This window comes from Dama dama, chromosome 23 (assembly GCF_033118175.1).
Source record: "Dama dama isolate Ldn47 chromosome 23, ASM3311817v1, whole genome shotgun sequence".
Classification (NCBI taxonomy): Eukaryota; Metazoa; Chordata; class Mammalia; order Artiodactyla; family Cervidae; genus Dama; species Dama dama.
Window position 1 is genome coordinate 31,921,620 of NC_083703.1, and position 22,158 is coordinate 31,943,777.

Consider the following 22,158-nt stretch of genomic DNA (forward strand, 5'->3'; position numbering starts at 1 on the left):
TTTTCCCCAAGCACCATTATTTCTTTTTCTAACCATGTTTCAGTACAAAATTATTGAAAGATATTTTTATTCAATCAGCTTGATGACCAGTATCTTTCTTATTGCCCTGACTTATTAAATACACTTGCAAAAATGAAGCAGAAGCTGGTCTCAGAAAACCTAAAATATTACAGTTTCAAGATTTTAAGTATTTCAAAATAAAAACTTGTATTGACAAAATTCACATCCCTTAAGAATTATCTAGAATTTAGCACCAAAAGAAATTTCCTAGTTGCAAGACACATTCTATTAAAAGATCACCACTCACCCAGTTTCTATTGAGAATGCACAAGAACAGATTAAAGATGCTCCTAATCTCACATAAACAGTCTGAAACACACACGTCATCTTTGCTTACAGCCAAAAAAAAAAATTAAACATGAGAGAAGAATTAAAACAAAAAATATCCACGCCTCATATATGGGAATCCGAGGCTCGGTTTCTTCCTCTAATATAATCAGTTTTTACAAGACCCATTCTTCCATATTTCAAATCCTCTTGTGACATTAAAAATATATCTTTTCTAAAAGCTTACCTTTCAATCCCTTAAAATCTAAGGTGGGAAAATATCCCTACATAAAGAAACTCAATGAAGAAGTCAGTCTTGTTTTTTTTTTTCAATTTTCCTTTGTCTCTTTTGTTATGTTTTTGCGGATGACCCCCTTTCCCCATGTCACACTGGGACCTGCAGGAGAACTGGATTGTTACAGATTCCTTCAAGGATACAGGAAAAACCTGATGCAATCTGAGAGGTGTTACAAACAAAGCAAGATTTCACAATGCTTAAGCCAAGAACAGGGAGGGTGGATGTGGGAAGTGAGAGACCTTCTCTCGAGCTCTCACTTAAGAGTCTCTTTCCAAGACTCAGGATACATATTTGTGAGGTGATGTGACCTTGAAGGTTTTGACTGTACCTCAATTTAGAAAGACCAATCAGAATGGATGATTCCACTCAATCTAGACAGGTAAATGGAAAGGGGACATGCAGTAAACACAACCAATTACACAGCTACATTCTTCGTGGTTTCTTCCTTCTTAAGTTCATGGGCTGTGTAGGTTAATTTTTTTTTTTTTCGCCCAAGCAGCATGCAGGATCTTAGTTCCCCATCCAGGGATTGAACTCGAGGCCCTGCATTGGAAGTGCAGTCTTAATCACTGAACCCCAGGGACGTACCCCCTGCTTTTTTTCTCCTGCAGGTTAAATTAAAAAAATAAAATAAAATAACCTATTCAACAATGAATACATGTAGAAAATGGAACATTCAATAGGTACCAAATGGTGAAGTATGAAAAGAAGGTGACCTCCCTCCCTGTCTTCAGGCATCAGGCTTCCCCCACTTAGAGTATAAACCAGGACAGGTGGTTATCCTGTCTTCCTCAGCAACATCCCCAACATTCACAGTCACAACCACATATTCCACAGGCCTGGTAAAACACTCCCTTGATGGACAAAGACACAGACCCACAGATTCATAGAGAGGAAGGTCTCCCTTTCAGACATAACTCCTTCATTTGTGAAGTTAAGGAAATGTTTCATTTCCAACATGAGAGAAGCGTGGGCAAATAAGATCAACACAAATGATGCAAGACCACCGTGAAGACAGCATCTTCACTTACTATGTTGAGGATGCATTTTAACGTCTTGAGGCTTGTTTATTCTGTGCTGGCAGAAACTGAGAATGACAACTTGGTTTCTTCTCAATGTCAGATTGGCTTTTTCCTTTCAGACATTGGGGTGACCTGTCAGGGGCTCTTCTGCTTGAGACGGCGGGTCATTCATGTAAGACACTGAGGCTGCCATGTGCATACCTCAGACATGAGAGAATCTGCAATATTGCTTCGAAAACCATTAGTTGTTGTTTAAGATTTTTTTTTTGATCTGATGAAAACCATTTTTTGTTTGTTTGTTTGTTTAAGTCTTTACTGAATTTGTTACCATATTGTTTCTGTTTTATGTTTTGGTGTTTGGCCACGAGGCAGCTGAGATCTTAGCTCCCTGACCAGGGATCAAACCTGCGTTTCCTTCATTGAAAGGCGAAGTCTTAACCACTGGACCATCAGGGAATTCCCCAAAATTAGTTTCTTAAAGGAGAGAAAACATGCACTTTTACCTCCTCTTCCCAAATATAGGTAGTATTCACAGATATAAATATTGAGTTATAAACTGCTGAAAGCATGCTAAGTTGCCTCAGTCATCTCCAACTCTTTGCAACCCTGCAGACTATAGCCCACCAGGCTCCTCTGTCCATGGGACTCTCCAGGCAATAAAATTGGAGTGGGGTGCCATTCCTTTCTCCAGGGGGTCTTCCCAACCCAGGAATCAAACCCACACCTCTTCTGTCACCGGCACAGGCAGGCAGGTCCTTTACTAGTGCCACGTGGGATAACGAGCTGAGCACAATGTCCGTCACATGGCAAACAGTCACTGCTCATAATTCCTACTGCCATCATTAAAATTAGCAACCAAATATTAAAATTGCTATTAAGCAAAAAGATTCAGAAGAAAGATGATAAAAGGAACCTAGATTAAATGGGCAGTAGGGAAACCCTTGGAAAGAAAGGTTTCTGAAGAAGCAATATTTAACATGATTCTTGAAGAATAACTGGACATTCAGCAGGCAAACATGAGGAAGGAACATTCCAGGCAGAGAAAACAGCACTGATGGCGAACTGAGACAGAAAGGTAGATTGTATCTTTAATGGAAAGTAACCCAGCCTCGTGGTTCTGGGTTCATCCCCAGTGGATCTCCATCAGGGCCCTTCTGGGCCAGCCCAGCTCCTATCTGGGTCACTACCATGGTCCTTCTGTCCCACAGGATAGTGAGATTCTGGGACCCTCTCGACAGGGCTAGAGTGATGGGAAAATTCCCCTCCAAGCAGCTCATCTCACAGAACAGAGACCCAAGTCTTTGATTATATCATCAGAATCATTCTATCTTCAAAGACAGTGCCAGGATTATAGGAACACGGGAGACAGAGCTCGGGTCTCACATTTGCCAGGGGTGCACATGGGGCCCCATCCACAGCAGAGGCAATCTGTCGACTGCTACTTCCACGTGCCATTTCACAGAGCTCAAGTTTAGCCATTTTGTCCCAAAGGAGAGGCCTGAGACTTGATGTCTTAAGACTGGATGACAACTGTAATGAAATTCCAAAGAAAATGTAGATACTGTTTTCAAAGAAAAGCTATAAGCTTAACCCTGGAAGCTGATGTTTCCCACCTCCTGTATATACTGTGCTTCTCAGTCTTACAGTCAGACCACACGCAATATTCTACTAGAGGAAAATAAAGAGAAAAGGTTTTACCTAAGAAGATGACTTCCACCCTGCTGGGTCGGTGCATGAAATTATGAGTAAGCTTGCTGATAATGGCTGTAAATATAACACACAACCGACAAAAAAGCACAGTCTTAAACGATCCTTTACATGCCACTTTTTCTATCCTATTAAGATGCTCGTTGTTTCTTTGATTTATCTGATAATAAATTTTTGATGACTGGTAAGTCTCATAAAATTGCTCTGGTGCTGACTACACTGATTAATAAGTCTGAAGAATCGAAAGTGTCAGGAATTCATGTGTATGAATAAGTTACTGCCAAACATATATTAGGGATTCCATAAAATATAGAATAAAAAAGGTTGATCTGGTCATTTTAGCTTGTATCTGTTTTCCTGTAACAACTTACATTCAGGGTCATCATCATCTTCCATGGCCTTTTAAAAAAAAAATCAATAAAGTAAAATCCACATGGGGGCAAAATCAAGAATAAAACTAAAATAAAAAAATAATGAATTGTTATAGACAATCAAACATGTTTCCCAAAAAAACAGAGAATTGAGAATTAGAACTCATTGCTGAGGTGACTCTTAAGAGATGACCCAGCTTGAACCTCATTCCTTTAAAATGGCAAAGCTGAATATGGGTGTGATGAAGTTATCTGCCACTCACAAAAGTGGGACTGGGAGCCACCTCTAAGACCAATGCTTCAAGAACAGACTTTTTTTCCCCCTCTGTCTCCTCACAGGTCCCAGCAAAGTCCATCACTGGCTCTTTACGCCACGATGCATTATCTGAAAACATGCTCTCCATGTCTGACGTCTGCCCCGCACTGCAGAAGCTAACCAGCTTTAGTTACATGAGAAGGGAATTCAGTGCCCTGACCTTAGTAGTTTTGACCGTGCCCAGTTAAGACCCCAGAAATCTCCTGAGACAAGGTTGCAAGATGGGATAAAAGGGCTCCAAATGTGGTTACTGAAACCCCAGATGGAAGAAGAAATCCCTGATTTCTTCACACTGTACAGGGCAAAACACCAGTAGCTACCAGGTAGGGCCATAAAGTAGAGAGAGAAAATTGTGCATCTACCAGTCAGGGTCCCAGAGCAAGAAGCCACCAGAAGCACCCCCACCCCCGTGCTGCATCTTGCAGCCACAGATTCTTGCGAAAGATAACAAGGCAAGGTCCAATGGTGGGAGCTCTATGGAACTCTCCCCTCTTCAACTGTCTAGCTGAATTCACCAAAGCAGGACATTTTGTAAGGTGCCCTTCCCTCCCAAGGGATCTTCAGATTCTAACCAGCCTCTGTTTCAACACAGTCTGTTCTTAAAGAATGATTACAAATAAAAACACTGACCCCTCTGCTAAACCAGAACCTAACCTCGGTGTCCCTAAAATGAAACAATGGTGAATCCACGTGTTTTGAAAGAAGCTTTAAGTCTGAAAGTCAAATGCCTAAGAAAGGCATGGTGGAGGGGCGGGGGGGCGGGGGGGGGGGGGGGACGGGTGGATTAGACCTTCCAGAGGCATTTAAACACATTTACTGATAAAGAGAATGTGCCTACAGCGAGGTTGTGGGGGCTACAGGAGAAGAAAGACAGGGTGGTGGAACAAACTACAGAGAACTGAATACAGTGGAGTCACCACAGAATTAGGGGCTGGACTGTGCCGTTACTCCGAATGTGACCGTATTTGAAGATGGCAGGGTCTTTATGGGGTAATCAAATTAAACCTTAGAAAAAAGCAACCTTGTTCACACCTTGATCTTGCGATTTCTAGAGCTGTTAAGATAATAAATTTCTGCTCAGTGGCTAAAACAGCCAAAATCAGACAAAATTAGGTAGCAGCAGGAAAAAAAAAAAAAAAACAGAAGAAGGCGGGGCGCTTACTCAGTAAATAAAACAGCCTAAGTAAAATAACCAAAATCTCAATAACAATTTATGTATTCTCTAAACACACACTGTGTCACTGGATGGAGGGAAAAAGAAGTGTACACATTTTGAAGGTGATACAACTGTACGGGTTCCAAATGAGACTGTTTGAAAATTAACTATGACAGTGGAACACAATATTTTCTTGACCGCAAACTTTTTACATCATGAGTCTTAAAAAATACATACGAAATGATATAGTCAAACACAAGAGAACCAAATCTAGAGGGTTCTTTCCTTAATAGTTGATGAATAAATTGGATGTCAGTAAATGTCAGTGGACATAAAACTCATACTTTCTATCTGATTGACAAAAATGCCTTTCATAAGATTACTCACTCTAAATCACAGTATCTAACATTACAGGAGAACACTTAATTGTCAAAAATTACAAAAAAACAAAACCCCAACAATGCCTGAACAGAATAAGAGACCAGAGCTTAATAAAAAGTCAGCATGTAATAAATATTACCATGTAGAGAATAGAAATTAGACAGTTTTGTTTGATTATAAAGTGCCACTTATTAATTTATCTCTCCAATAAAAACAGCAAAGGCAGGCAATAACTCAACTTAGCTGGACAGGAAGCATCCAGCATTGAACTTGAAGACTGCTGGGAGTTAATAAAGGTTATCAATATGTAGGGTGGACCACGTCTTTGAGTAGGTCAATATTTCATAGTTCGATATGATCACTTCAAGTGAGTATCATCTAAAAATGGAACTCAAAATAGCTCTTTTGGAAGAGGAAGTAACCTGACACATTTCCTTTTTGGAGTGCAGATGCAGCCTAGACTATGTTTATTTTCCTTCTGTCAAGAGGGACAAATTATCTGTATTCTATTTACCTTCAATTGATACTGTAATACATCACATTGTACATTACAGCTGCACAAGACAAGTGGAAGGCAGGCTTGGGAGTCAATATACAAGGACGGAGGAGATGCAGTGAGGGGAAGAGACAGACATGATTGTTTTGCCTTTAAAATCACGCATAAAAGTCTCTTGTGGCATAAGGATCAGAGTAAACATCACTCTTCTTGCCTTGATGGAGCAGTTATGTTTTTTCTCATTTGCCCCTCTAAGTTTATTCGCGACTCTTTCATGATAACTGCCCTCGTCGTGAAATAAACTGCAAAAAGACTGACAGAACCTCAGCTCATGGGTCAAAATTGATGCCACAGTGCTCACCCAGCACAAAGTGGCTGAGGAGTGACTGCCTCACAGGACCAGAGATGAACGTGCAGACTGAGGGAGTCTTTTCCCAAGTCTGTATTTGCATCTAAGGCACGTCAGGGTGAAAGACATTTCAGCACACCTATAAAACGGGGTTTCCTGGACACTTTCAGAAATTCCAACTTAGCCTCCTGAAGCTGGTTTCCAAACCCTGGCAGAGTTCACCTTTGACCTTTACAGCGGAAGGGGATGGAGGTTCCCTAATGCACCCTTCCAGGCTCCGTGTCCACTGGGCATGTCAAATGGGCAGCACTGTTCACTTAAAAAACTGAACTGTTTCACATGAGCTATAAAATTATAGGAAAGCTTCAAAAGGCATGTACATACTTTATACATTGAAGAAATGGACATGCATGAAGAAAAAGGAAAAATACTAACAATCTCTGAAGTACATCTGAACAGCAGTGCTAAACTACTTAAAAAGCAGAAAAGTTAAACTCCTTTTAAATGTAAATTACAGTAAGCAATCTATCAAAAATGGAAGAGAAAAAGAACTATCCTGCACTCTACCTCACATAGTCTGTTTTCTTCCTTAAGAGGGGAGAGATAAATTTACCAGGGCAATTAATAGCTCATGGCTACACAAAGAAAAGAGATGATGGACCAAGTCAAAGACCAAGGTTGATGTTATGTCCTGTCCTAACCTAACTCAGTGGAATTAACATTTGTCAACTCCTTATACTGGTAGCATACTAGCTGGAGAAAAAGGAATGATATGTGATTCTCATCACTGAAAGTTAACATGAAATAAGGGATGTGACATGGTACCGTCCAAAAGACAACATATTTTATGGGTTTCCTTTTTTTCTTTGGTATTTCTTAGCAAGGTTTGTTAAATGAACAGTTACATGCAAATAGGTTCAGAAATGTCAAAAGTTTGAATCATATTTTGTATTACGGAGGAAATGTGAGAATCCACTTAAAAACTTAAAGAAAGAACTAAAATCACACATGTAGCATCTATAAAGGAAATACACACTACCAGGAGCATGATACACAGTCAGCTTTTAAAAACAATCTTTATGTCTGAAGGCTTTAGTTAGGAAAAATTGGTTCTTCTTTTTCACGTCTAATGTAAAGAAATACTGTGCTTCTCGGGCTTAGGTAGAGCTATTTTCAGATACAGTAATAAAGAGAAAAGTCTTTGTCTTCTTGTGTATCTATTGTCACTACATAAAAGAAGTCCACTAACAGCTAGCAAGGCCCTGGCCGATTAACCCTCTCCTCCAGCCTTCTGTGATATTTATAAAACCATCTGCTTGTTCAGTGCATCCATTTTTACACTTCACCCGAAAAATAATGTTTGGAGAGTTTTATTGGACAGGATTTCCTTCTGCAAAGGGCTGTCTTAAATAAATGGGATCACCGATTAAGTTCAAAATTTTTTAGCCTTTTAGTAGACCAGCTGTATCTATATTATGTAAGGCCCTTCTAAGTCAGCAGCCATTACAGGATATAGCAGTTAAGAAAGCCCAGGTACGGCTATTCTCAGACAGGAAAAAATCCGCCTGCCAACGCACAACACACCAGTTTGCGGGTTCGATCCCTGGGTCAGGGAGAGCCCCTGGAGATGGAAATGGAAACACACTCCAGTATTCTTGCCTGGGAAATCCAATGGACAGAGAAGCCTGGCAGGCTACAAGTCCATGGGGCTGAAAAGAGTCGGACGTGACTTAGCGACTAAACAATAACAACATGGTCACTCTAGCCTCTAATAGGTTTGCCCAAGGTGCAGAACAAAAGAAGACATTATTTTGCTTTAATTGTACAAGTAAAACAGCTTGAGAAACAATATGAACCAGAATCAAAGTCCTTATTCCTCCTTACGAACTAAACAGGATGATTTATTTTACTCGATTTCCAAGGGAAGAGAAATTTGCCTGCATTTTCCCATCAATGCCCACCACTCCCCAAGCACTGCTTGGTTAAAATGTTTCCGCTAAGTAACCTGAATAATAGTGTGAATGTCTTTGCATGGGACTGAAAAACAAAACAGAAAAGCACGTGAGTGTGGCACCTTTCGATGGACAGCAAAGAAAGTCACAAGATGGAAGAATGATGGGGAAGGAGCTTTTGAGTTACGCCAGTCTAGAAATGAGGCTTTAGGACTGCCAGGCATTACAAATTGCAGCCTTCATGAGAATGCCTGTTTCCCAAATGTCGCTTTCAACCGACACGGTTTCCGCTTAACATTTGTCAAACCTCTTCTTTTGTTAAGAGTTAACGTGTCAGCTTTTAAAATGGCTTGCAGTTTCCATCCACCTTCCTTGATGGAAATGTGAAAAGTGTGAGTTACTCCCTTTCACAAAGAATCTTGTCAAGGATCCTGACTCCAATCTGACTTCTCCTCTCGGCGACCAAAAAAAAAAAAAAAAAATCTGCCTCCTGGAAGCTTAACAAGCGGTGACGATCTGATCATAACTCTGCACAGAAACAGAAGTTACTCGACAATAGCCCAAAAACGCTAACGCGCTTGTAGGGTTTGAGCGTCGACATCCAGAAGGAGCCAATTCCTTTGACAGAGGGAATAAGTGACAACAAGCGGGCAACGCAATGACACCAGCCAATATGTTCCCTTTGCTGAAAGTACGATAAATGAACAAAGAGGAAGCTCCGTCTGAGGAATCATCAGAATGTGATGAATGCCCCAAACGTACCCCCAAAACAACCTCCTGAAGAATCGCCTCTCAGCACTCTCCCAGCCCACACCTGCCCACATCCCCTCCTGTTCCATCCTCATCCACTTAAATCCCTGTCAAGTATTTTAATTCCTCCTAAACACTGACTTCCCTGTTTTGTTTCAAACATCCATGTTACCTCTTGGAGTCTGTTAAGAATCTGGAAATCAGATAATTCATCTCTCCTGGACTGTCGCTGCACGAGACTCGGAAGGTCTCTTAGGATGCGCTGGGAACAGGAAGGTCACCTTGAACCTCAACCAGGGACACGAAGGGAAATGAAATGAGCTGGTGAGTTCTTAAAGCTCTCATTTAGGTAATGGGTCGATTGGTTAGAAAGGGGAGGGAAAAAAAAGGAGATTCATTGGTATTTTAAGTGCCAGAATAAAAAATTAAAATATGCTTTTATGACAGGCTAAAGATCAATATATATAAAAAAAGGATTTTTTAATTGGAAGGGGTGTACATGACTTATATAAAAAGAGATGAGGAAGTGAAGATTAGAAACTACAGGTTTTAAAATAAAGGATCTAAGACTAAGGTACCAAATAAGACATTTGCCTTGTTTAAAAAAATATCGGTGTAATACATAAACTGCCTCCGTGCAAGTCATCACATGTACAGCTCTACAAAAGTAGCCAAATATCTGCTAATTAGATTTAATTTTTCAGAGAGTTGAGAAATCCTATTAAGTCCTCTAATTATGAAGTGACTGCTTAAAAAAAATAATTAAATTTGATTTCTATTTACATGAGGATATACAAACATATACTTATTCTTCTAAAAGAGGACCTTAAGTTATAAAAATCAGTAAAACATGGTGATGGCATTTTTGCACAAGTATATTTTTTTAAAAAACAGACTGAAAAAAAAAAATAATAATAATAATAAAAAAAATAAAAAACAGACTGAGCACTGGAGGCTGGGTCTTACTTGGTTCACAGGCCATGTTTCTGGCTGGTATGTTGATCAAGGAATGAAGGTCACTGCTCCACTGGGAGAACAGGAGGGCAGAAAGCTGGGATACAGAAAGTGGTTAACATTCTTCTCTTTCCCAAGGAGGGGAGAAGGGGAGAACTCTAAGAGAATTCACTTTAGGGAGGTCCCTGCTCCCAGGAGTTTAATGTCAAGGGCATTCTCGCAGCAGAGGCACACATACTCCTCAAATCAGTGAACAGAGCACTGACTGGTACCCCTGCAAAGGGGACAGTGGCTCTCCCACGCTTCTCTATGCTTTTCCATGCTGATTTAACTGGACAAAAGATAACAAAATTCTCCAAGAGGAAATCATGTAAAAAAATAAGCCAGTGGGCAAACTGCTTAGATGACTCTGATCCCCCAATATAAAATGCTATTGAAACAGACAAGAATATATACATCAAACATGGCATGGACTAAGTGGATCACAGATTCTCTTTCAAATAAGTATCAATAAACCCAGTTAACACCTCTCCTTTATCCAGAATCCTAACGACATTCAAATAAACAGAAACTGCCTGTAATAGCACATAATGGTGATTAATTGCCTAATGACTCTAGTGTACTCAAAATCCATACATTCACAATGTAATCTCTTAGAAATGAAATGAAAATTAGAAGCACTTTCCTATGCACTGTACTCTAATTCTCTGTAAATTCTAAATTAATGTATTAGTGTAAATCCTAAATTAGGGTAGATTTAAAAAATCATTAACCAGAATAAGCAACAGAGTGTTTCCCCCAATTCTGGATTAATGGTAGCTTATTTATTTTTCTGTAGTTATTATGTACAATGTTTTTCTAATAGTACACCACCCTACAAACCAAAGCACTGCATAACCTTCCATTCACTAATGAAACATTAGAGGCTAATCTAAAACTGATGCTAGCAACGATTAAGAATTTAAGAGAAACCAAACGAACAATAAACAGCTAATTTGCAATTATACTTTCACACATTTTCATGATGAACTAGACAAATTTCCAACCCTGAGCTATGTTCATTAAAAAAAAAAAACTATGTATGTATAATAATTGCTCATATCTATGTGGTTCATGAAACAATAACACACACCCTACACATCTCTCATTTTACTCTTTAGTAAGTCTTATGACATAAGATAAATATTAAGATGTCAAAAAAAATGTTAAGGTATCATCTTAAAAGAAATCTAAACCATGCTTCAAGTTGCATTCATATACAAGGATATGCGTCATTTTGGCAATTTCAGTTTATTCTGCTTGAATATATATCATTGTTCTTTCACAGTTTACCTTCTCTGTGATTCTGTCTGCGGGAAATATACCAAAAGGAGTCCCAGATGTGTCACCAGGAGCATGGCATCATAAGGACTCGTACTACCAGGACCACCACTGGCCATTCATGGGCTAGGACTCTGCCCTGTCAGTTAAATCTGACCCACTGTTCCAACACAGATCCAGAGAAAGCCGTGTGGAGCTGAGGGGCAGGGAATAGGTCTGACACCCAGGAAAAAAAAAGGGAGACTCCACTGGCTGCAGCCTTTAATGATCCCCGAGGTCTTCTCTAAGAGTTGGAATGTTAAATTCTCACTGGACACAAAAACAGATTAAACTTGACTGTGAATTGTTTCAAGTCTTTTGCAGTTGCTTAAAACTAGAGGTGGCTAGCTTTCAGCATTAGAGGGTCACTGAAGCACTGAGAGAAATGATCACTTCAATTTGGGGGCGGTGAGTGGGGGGAGCAGAAAATAGTAACAGAAGACACAGTAATAGCAGAGCCGGTAGAAGTGGTAGAACTCCTTCTCACCCGAATACCCTGAGGAAAAGAGAGGCGGGAATACTTAGGTTTTAATGCTGGACCCCCCAGGGGTGCCCTGGACCAGAGGGAAGGACTTGGAAGATTTTGATGCTGCGACTTAAGCCAGCTGATCCCTCCTCGTTTTCTGTCTTATCTTTTCTCTTAAAGAACAGAATGATGCTTTCTTAGTATGCTCTACTGATTTTATAAATAAACCACTTAACAATTTTGTTCACAGCATTTGTTATTCTCTGCATTCAAAGGAGAAAAGAATATGTTCTGATCTTAATGTGTCTGATGAATTTCCTTAGTGCCACGCATATTCAGCCAGTTTAATACCTTAAAAGATTTCTAAGCAAAACTGGTGTAAATTTCCTTTGACAATGTGAATGAAAAATAATCTATAAATAAAGACAATTACTATCTGTGGTTGTTAAACTAGCATAATTACAAGTACCATAAAACCAGTCTATTTCATAAAATCACAGTCTACTTACTATTTGTACGTCTCAGAGCGGATGTATTCAAAAACATGGGACACGCCAAGCTGGAACTGGTCAGCGATAGGGGTAACCCAGGGATTGTTCTCTGCTTTGAATATCTGCTTCTGACCAGTTAAATCCAAGTTTCCTGAAAAGACGGAGAGAAAAAAAGATGAAGGTCATCTAACCAACAGAAATCAAATTCAAGAAGTAATGCATGCCTGGTAACCACAGCACAACCTTAAGCATCTTCTGAGTCATTTGATTTGTTTTAAAAACATTTAGCCCAAGTCATTGCTAGTCTATAAGCCATGTCAATGATTGCATACTGATGCAAGAAATTAGGAAGGAAGGGAAGGCGATAAGGAGAGAGGGGAGAGGGAGTAGAAGAAAGAGGTAAGAAGGAAGTAAACTTGGAAGGAATGCATACAAATGTAGCATTTGCTTCATTTTTTCCAGTATTTGCTAAAGGAACAACAACGGCCTTCCAGAATAGAGAGAACCCTTAATATCAGGACATCCCCCAATTTCACCTTGACAGTGTGCATCACCATTTGTCCAGTAAGACTGAAACCTGATCCAATCAACACCACTTTTCATCAAAGCAGGACACAAGTGGAGAAAGATGAGAACACTGCCAATGTAAAACTACTACTGCCTCTCTCAGGTAGCATAAGCACATCTCAGAATCAGCACTAAACACATGGCAATAACATGGTTAAGGGCAGAAATGCACACAAATATATCCTACCTATTCACAAATTACCTGTGAAAAGCATTTCCTCCTTTGATTCTCCAGCAATCTCTAAAGTCAGTCACTGACATCACTTTACCAGTAAGAAAAACACAGAAACTTGGGGAAATTAAGTAATATCTCTAAGAACACAAAATGTCAGAGTAGGGATTTGAATCTAAGCCTTCTGACTCCAAATCTCTTATATATTTCTACAGTGTTTGGTGACTACGTGTCAATCTAGATCAACCAAACATGAGCCAATAAAGGTAGCCAGCATCTGGGTACCATGTGTTGATGGCTCAGTTAATTCTCTATATATGTTTTTCTGTTTGGTATATTTGAAACTGGAAAAGGAAGTGTGAGAAAGAACTTCAAAGAACATGCTTGCCTACGAGAGAGACAGATGTTACACAGTAGAGCTGCATGTGGTTTAAATGGCAGTCAGCTGGCTCACCGACATCCTTGCCCTGAAAGTCCTACTGAAGAAGTCCATTTTCACACCCCTGGTCTACAATCTAAGATTTTTGAACAAAGACACCTAGCAATTATTCTTAACATTTCTGTCCTGTTCAGAGGCTCCAACTGCCAATTTTGTCATAACGAATAACTGCAGGATATGGAAAATATATTCTAAGGATGCAAGCGCTGCTCAAAGCACATCACTTCCCAGCTAATCTGAACTTCAGAAATGAGAAAAAAACGTTTACTAGGACAGTGATGTAGTATTTCTTCTTAAAAGAAATGATGATACTCTGAATCTGCCTTCTTTCTGTTATATCAACGGGACTTGTATCACACTTCACTTTATTGTGCTCTGCACATACTAACTACAGTTTTTATAAAGTGAAAGTTGCGGCCACCTTGCATCCAGCAAGTCTTTCGGTGCCATTCTTCCAACATCATCTGCTTACTTTGTGTCTCTGGGTCACATTTTGGTAATTCTTCCAATATTTTAAGCCTTTTTATCCTTATTATTTATGCTATGGTGATCTGTGATCAGTGATTTTTGATGTTACTACTACACATCACTGAAGGCTCAGATGATGGTCAGCAGTTTTTATCAGTAAGAAAATTTTTAATATGTGTTTATTTTTGGCTGCTGTGCACGGGCTTTCTCCAGCAGCGGTGAGCAGGGTCTACTCTCTAGATGCGGAGCGCAGGCTTCTGATTGCAGTGGCTTCTCGCATTGCCGCGCACAGGCTCCAGAGCTCATGGGTTTCAGTACCTGTGGCTCGCGGGCGTTAGAGCGCGGGCTCAGCAGTTGTGGTGAACGGGTTGAGTTGTGGCATGTGGGATCTTCCCAAACCAGGGATGGGCCCGGCAATGGCAGGTGGATTCTTGACCAATGAACCACCAGGGAAGTCCATCGGTAAGAAATTTTTAGCTAGATATGTACATTTTGGGGCCTCCCAGGTAGATCAGATGGTAAAGGATCCACCTGCAATGCAGAGAGAGCCCAGTTCGATTCCTGGGCCGGGAAGATCCCCTGGAGAAGAGATAGGCTACCCACTCCAGCACTGTTGGCCTTCCCTGGTGGCTCAGACGGTAAAGAATCTGCCGGCAACATGGGAGACCTGGGTTTGATCCCTGGGTTGGGAAGATTCCCTGGAGGAGGGCATGGCAACCCACTCCAGTGTTCTTGCCTGGATAATCCCATGGACAGAGGAGCCTGGCGGGTTACGGGTCACAAAGAGACAGACACGACTGAATGACTAAGTACAGCACACAGCACACGTAGATTTTTAGACGTGACGCTACTGCACAATTAACAGACTACAGTATAGTATAAATAAAACTTTTATATGCAGTGGGAAACCAACAAACTTGAGTAATCTGCTTTACTGTGATATTTGCTTCACTGTGATGGTCTGAAATGCAAACTACAGTCATCTCAGAGGGGTGCCTGAATGAACTTGAAGCTATTCAGAATAACAGAGGAAAAACAGACCAACAGAAAAGTGATCCCTATTTCATAAAATGCTTTTAAAGAAAACAGATATTATGAAATAGTAACAGAGTAATCCATCATGATATTTCCAAAGCTATTTAAAATCTGCTGGTTAAGTACAAAAATAAGCAGATACATTTCTCTCCAAGATTATCAATATTGTCAATTTCCTCATCTTAATGGTTAAACATTATTAGTCAGATATTAAATCACTTGGGAAATTAACGGGCTTTATGCTCTACACCGTGAGTCAGAAAACTGCTTGGGATAAGTGGAAATGCAAATGTTGCACATGTTGGGTTTAGCCAAGTATCCTACGAAGGTGTAACACTACTGGCAGTGGACTGCTGTTTATATGTTTTGCTTTTATCTTTACTTGGACAGGAGACAAGTTTTTCAGCTTCCCAAGAATCAAACTGATTGCTTGTTTAAATTTTGCTATAATTCTCATTTCCTCATTTGCTATACCCTATGTCCTCCTGTCCCTATAATTGTCTCATTACTTCTTTTTCTTCAATTTCCACTTTTCCTAAAAATGACTAGAACAGAAGTTTCTGGGGAAAGTCTTCCATTTACAAACAAGTCTGTATTTCTTAAGTGTCATGTTTACTTTAAGTTTTTAAAATATTTTTCGGCTATGCCACTCGGCATGTGGGATCTTAGTTCCCTGACAAGGGACTGAACACATGCCCCCCCTGCATTGGAAGCTCAGAGTCCTAATCACTGGACCACCAGGGAAGTTCCTGAAGTGTCGTGTTTTAAACGCACAGTGTATCATGTTGTGCACTGTCCTCAGGCAGCACAGTCACTGAGGGAAGGGCCGAGTGACCAGGTGATAGTAACCACGGGGCAGAAATTCTCCTAAAGTTGGGGGGTTACTAGAGGTAAAAGGCTCTTTCTTAAAACATTCACCTAATTCACAGCCTACACTTACCCAATATCCTCTTTCTGCCTTCAAGCCCTACCCTCTTACATTATCATGGAATCAACTGTGAAAAGAAATAATCAATGAGACCTTCAGAAAAAAATAAAAAGGTCTTCTAAAATGAGTAACCAAAAAAAAAGCCATGAAAAGCATAAATTACATGAAGACGTGAACGAATTTCTAAGCAAAGATTTCCCTGATAGAGGTGGCTCTGCTCTACATATCTTTCTTCCTCATCCCCCCAAATTGGTTAGTCTAATGAAAAATTCAGTCTAACTTTCCCATGGGTAGAGTGTATCCGATGAACAAGCTTCCTGGAATCTGTCATTCACACATTACCATGAACTAACTCAACTGGACCGCTTTCCTATTTAACTTCTGGTTCAGATGGATGGGCATCACAGGAATATGACTTAAAAAACAAAACAAAAAAAACTCTGGGGAAGAAGGAGGGTGGAAAGAGGAGAAGTAGCTGTGTCTGGAGCACAGAGGATTTCTTGGCTTGCTGTATTTTTCAAGGCTCTGGGTCAGCGTGAGAACAATGTGAACCAGGGAAAGAGTTTAGGAAGGACCCCACAGACAAGCCTCAGTTTTTCCAAATTTGCCCAGGGGAGCAGGAGAGGAAGACGGTTCTCTTCTTTCCCAGACTGCATTTCCAGCTCCCTCCCACCCAGGTGCAGGGTTTGCCTGAGACAGACTGGCTTCTGAGGCCATTTGCTGCAAGACGTCCACCTAGACATACTTCTCCTCAAGCAACGAAATACGAAGAAACTATATGGGACTAAAAGTAAGTGTGTGCAAGCGCAGCTGGGGCAAACATGGACAAAAGATACAAAAAGACCAAAAAAGCCGGACTGCCACTTCTAACTGGAGAAGGCAATGGCACGCCACTCCAGTACTCTTGCCTGGAAAATCCCATGGACGGAGGAGCCTGGTAGGCTGCAGTCCATGGAGTCGCTACGAGGTGGACACGACTGAGTGACTTCACTTTCACATTTCACTTTCACGCATTGGAGAAGGAAATGGCAACCCACTCCAGTGTTCTTGCCTGGAGAATCCCAGGGATGGGGCAGCCTGGTGGGCAGCCATCTGTGGGGCTGCAGAGTCAGACACAACTGAAGCGACTTAGCAGCAGCAGCAGTAGCCACTTCTAAAGAGCCTGGATCAAAAAGTAGATGTTGGCAACTGCAAAAGCAGGGTCCTGTGCACCCCACCCTGCACTCAATACCACCTAAATGGTGGGCAAACCACCTAAGCCACCCCTCCAGCCCAATCCTTGGACACACTCCTATCTTCACCCCATATAAGGAACCAGCTCCCTCACCCCTGGGGAGTGAGCATGGGAACCTATCACCTGTTCTCATTCCTCCCTGCTGCAACAGGAGCCCGGATAAAGCCTTGCCTGAATTTATCTGGCCTCTAGTCAATTTCTATTGATTGGGAAAGAACACGAACCCTGATCAGCATCATGCCCACTAATCCAAGGGTTCAGGTATGTTATGAACAGGTTTTAATGGATCATCCTTGAAATCAACATACAGGTACAGGAAAGAACAGCCTGTACTCTCCTACCAGCAACTGACAAACCTGCTTTCCAGTGTACTTAGTAACATCCTCTGACTAAGCCTGGAGTCTTTTTAATGGTAATCCTCTAAGAATAATGTACTAAAGTTCGATGCTCCCTGGTTGCCATATATGGAAAACAGACCTGGGGGAATAACGTCAAGAAAGGTCAGCTCTGTACCCTGGACCCTCTCTTCTGAGACCTCGAACCCTCCAGAGAGCTGTCAGTCCCTAGTACGTCTCTATTTAAACACTATCAACGGAGACGCAAGAGGCAGAGGATGACGCTAATGACGCCTGCTAACTGGAGCACGCAGGGACTGCGGGAAGAGGAATCTCATACTGATGAAAGTTGGGAGTACACAGAACGGACCGTGAGCATTTTCATTTCTATCACTCCAAACTCATCTGTGCACTCTAGCTGGGGGAGGGGGAGGCTGGAGGGATGGAGTTACCCTCCCCCACCCCCATTTATTTACCTTAGTGTCAAACAATCCTCAGTCAGATTTAATACCAAACTTCAGATTCACAGGTGCTTCATGGAATACTGGAACTGGGAAGCCTAGCAGAAAAGTATGATTCATGTTCATTGACATGGGGTGTGGGGGGGGGGGGGGATGGGCGGTAAGACCACACAGTAGCTTTGTGGTGGACGCTATGCTTTTTTCCTTAACAAAGAAACACGAAACCCATGCTTCATGTCCACAGCGCATCTTAAAGCAGGCAACTATTACAGATGACAGAGATGAAAACCGCACAAGCCAGAGCCAGCACCAGCGCCGACTCTACGGGCCGTAAGCAGACTCGGTGCGAGGGGAAACGCCTGTTTTATTTTCTGAGTTAATGTCACTGGCGGAGGGTGCAGTACCTGCTTCGGTGCAGCTGCGATCCTCCCAGCCGGCTCGGTGTCTCTGGCTTTCTCACCTCCCTCTGAACGAACGCAGCAGTTTCAGAAGAGGGTTAAGATAATTAGAAGAAAGCTCAGCCATCATCCCATGTGAAAAGCTGAAACCTGGCTCCTGGGGGCCCGGCAACAAGTTCCCCCGACCTCAGCCGAGCTCATCCATCAGCTGTCTGAGGCGGCTTCCCTCTGCAGTAATAACATGCAGGGAGCATCTCAGCGCCCCGTCAGTCAGGCTGCGGGAGCCCTAACTTGCCGCACGCTTGGCTGGCTCCAGTTAGGAGTCCTCGCCCATCTCCTTTATTAGAAGCCTGAGCAGCGCTCGGGTGCTGTTCTAACAAGGATCAGGCGGCAGGATTAAGCACTGTGACAAAAAGGATCTAATAAGCTAGAAAGGGGTGCACCCGCGGACACGCTGGCTGCCTCCCAGACACACATTCCCTCCGCTCGCCTCTCCGGTGGGGAGGCCCGGGCCACGTGGGGAGCCAGCCCGAGCCGTAATGAGTGGTGACCCTCTGACCGGCGCTGCCCTTAAGATCATCTGTCACTCACAGGCTGCTTCTGCAATTGCAAATTGGATTTTCCATTTTATTACCTGCAAAGGGGCCACATGTGCTTCATCCCAGAACCGCGAGTACAGCAGCTCTGCCATGCGACGGTCTTTTGTAAAGGCTAAAGTGTGGAACACAAGCATTCCCCTCGCTAGTGAAACATGTGATCGGATGCAACAGGCCTCGTGGCCCCACTGATAAGCAGACTTGTTTGCACGTATAGAAATGGGTTGTTTTCATAATTCTACTGATAAGAATTCTTCCTGAGTACTCCAAATCCTGAAACGCATGGCCAGGAACATCGTTTATTGCATATTAAGCAATCAAGGCAACCTGGGCAAATTTTTCACGTCATTGAAGCATCATTCCCTTCCTCCCTAATTCCAAAATCCTGTGGAACACTTTTTAAATGAGTGCATCCTAACAGCCAGGCTCCCTTGCTCACGAAACTCCAAGGCCACCGTCTAACAAGGTAAAACTAGCAAACTGTGGCTGATGGGGTACTCTATCATCAGTATACTGGATTTGCCCAAACTCAGGAAACTGATTCACTGCTGAAGGAGTCTAGATGGGACATGATGACAGCTGAGAGATCACCTCTGCTCTGCAGTAAATCCACACACAGGAGCTAACCACAAACAACTCCAGCACAAAATAAAAGCGACATTAAGGGCTGCTCCAAATACATACATACAGATATCCTACATGTAAATCCCTAAGCTTATTACTATGTAAGAGGCTTCTAATTTTTACAGAAGTGCATGATGGCAGCTGGAGATGGAAAGCTTCTATCTTTCTCACTTCTTCAGCAACTAACTTTATTGAATGGAAAACGAGCATGAGGCTTATAAAATCATGCTCACGTTGGAATAATGTATGTTTGCTATAATAAAACACTGGAAACAACCAGAATGTTCAGTAGGTGAAAAGCAGAATAACATGGCTACTCAATGAAATGTTATCTGGTTATTAAAACAAATGACAAAGACTTGTATGTTTTGACTTAGGAAGAGATCTACACCCTAATTTTAAAAAATTCAGGGTATACCAAGTTTGTTATGATTTCATTTCTAAAAAAAAATATAGAAGAAGGAAATCTCATATTAGGGATACGAGGAAACGTTTAAGTGAAAAAGAGAAAGAGAAGAGAAGGACACATATCAAATTGTTAATATGGGTTTTCTCAAAGAGGGGAAATGAAGGTGGGGAAGGGATTTGAACTCATAGAATAAAGGGTAAATTATTTATTTTCTTTCTCAAGAACTCCATGTGATTACAAGTATGAATTATTTTTACGATTAAATAAGAATAAGGTGAATGAAAAGGATATCATCAAAAATAATTCAAAATGCAAGACGGATGCTAATTAGTACAAAGGCAGTGCCTTTTATTTAAAACGGCATCATCCCACTGCAGGAACAGCCTGATGGTCTGCTAAGCCGTAACTGGATTGAGAAGCAGGGTCTGAGGCTGCTGCTTTTTCTGGGCATCATCGATGCAGTCCAAGTAGGCTGGAATGTCTCATGACAGCTCTCAAATTTATTCTGCGGGGAATTCGAGGCCACACTGTCATTCTGGCAATTGTCTGCTTAGCCTTCTGGGAACACATTTTTAAAACAGGCATTTAGCTCTCTTAATACATACGATGCACTGCTGCTTTGTGAAACATACTAAAACTGTGACTCTTCCGATCTAGTCAAGGGAAGCATACAACTTAAATGAAAGAGATTTTTTAAAAAGCCCAACTCCCTGCCAAATCAACAACAGCCCCCTCTGATTTATGTGTGTATTGTGTGGAGGAGCCCAGAAGCCCTTTTAAAGAATGAAGAAAAAGATCACTTTACAGTTTTCCCCAGTGCCCTTCTTGGCCATGTGACATCTGTGTTCCAGGTTAAGATGGACTAGAAAAGGGTCTCTCAGTCACTGGTAAATACAATTCCTCATCAACAGAGCCATGGGCATCCTCAGGGCTCACCACCATCGCTGCTTTATCCAGCAAGCCCCTGTCCATGGAGGTTCAGTGAATAACTCATGCTGTAAACCTGGCCTTTGTGTAGGATTTCCCCATTTTTCTTCTAAAGGTGGGAGAAAAAACCTTTTGCTTAACAGATTTCCCTTTTATTGTTTATGTAACATCAGGAAGCATATTCTTTTTTAAAAAAAAAATATTTCTTTATATATTTAGTTGTGCTAGGTCTTAAGTTGCATCATGTGGGATCTAGAGTTCCCTGACCGGGGATTGAACTTGGGCCCCGGCATTGGGAGCACTAGATCTTGGCCACTGGACCACCAGGGAAGTCCCCAGGAAGTATATTCTAAAGCCCAGTGGGTCTGGCTCTGGATGCCACATACCATTCACTGGCTTTCTGACCAAATGACCTTGGGTAAATCCCCGTGTTTTCTGAGCTTCAGTGTCCTCATCTGCCAAGTGGGGATAATGTACCAATTGACAGGATGGTGGGCCGGAGCCCAAAGGTATACAAAGTCATTCTCTACCCTGGAAAGCACTGCATCAATATAAAATACTCCTCATTATTACGTTAAGCGAAATCTGCAAAGGAGAGAAAAATGTATACTGGAAAACAATTTGCCTAAAACAGAGATTCACTCAAGGAATTCATCTCCTGAAAGTTAAAGTTGCTCAGTCACGTTTGACTCTTTGCAACCCCACGCATGGAATTCTCTAGGCCAGAATACTGGAGTGGGTAGCCTTCCCCGTCTCCAGGGGATCTTTCCAACCCAGGGATTGAACCCAGGTCTCCCACATTGCAGGCAGATTCTTTACCAGCTGAGCTACAAGGGAAGACCAAGAATACTGGAGTGGGTAGCCTATCCCTTCTCCAGCAGATCTTCCTGACCCAGGAATAGAACTGGGGTCTCCTGCATTGCATCTCCTGAAATAGAAGGCAAAATAAACATCCATTTGCCTGGTAGTACTCTTTCAAGGAAAGGGCCCCCAAGTTCATAAACTTCTCAAAGGTCTGTGATCAAAAGTAGGGCTGTGGGGTTTCCATGGTGGCTCAGTGCTAAAGAAATGCCTGCCAATGCAGGAGACATGGGTTTGATCCCTGATCTGGGAAGATCCCACATGCCGTGAAGCAACTAATCCCGCGCGTCACAAATACTGAGCCTGGGA

General features: G+C 41.8%; 1 protein-coding gene across 1 annotated transcript in view; it reads right to left on the minus strand.

Annotated features, from left to right (window-relative positions):
• RSU1 (Ras suppressor protein 1) overlaps positions 1 to 22,158 on the minus strand; it is a 195,287-nt gene that overhangs the window by 82,309 nt on the left and 90,820 nt on the right. Inside the window, exon 8 of the mRNA XM_061126289.1 lies at positions 12,414 to 12,546. Within this exon, the coding sequence (XP_060982272.1) occupies positions 12,414 to 12,546 (133 nt within the window). The remainder of the gene's footprint in view (positions 1 to 12,413; positions 12,547 to 22,158) is intronic.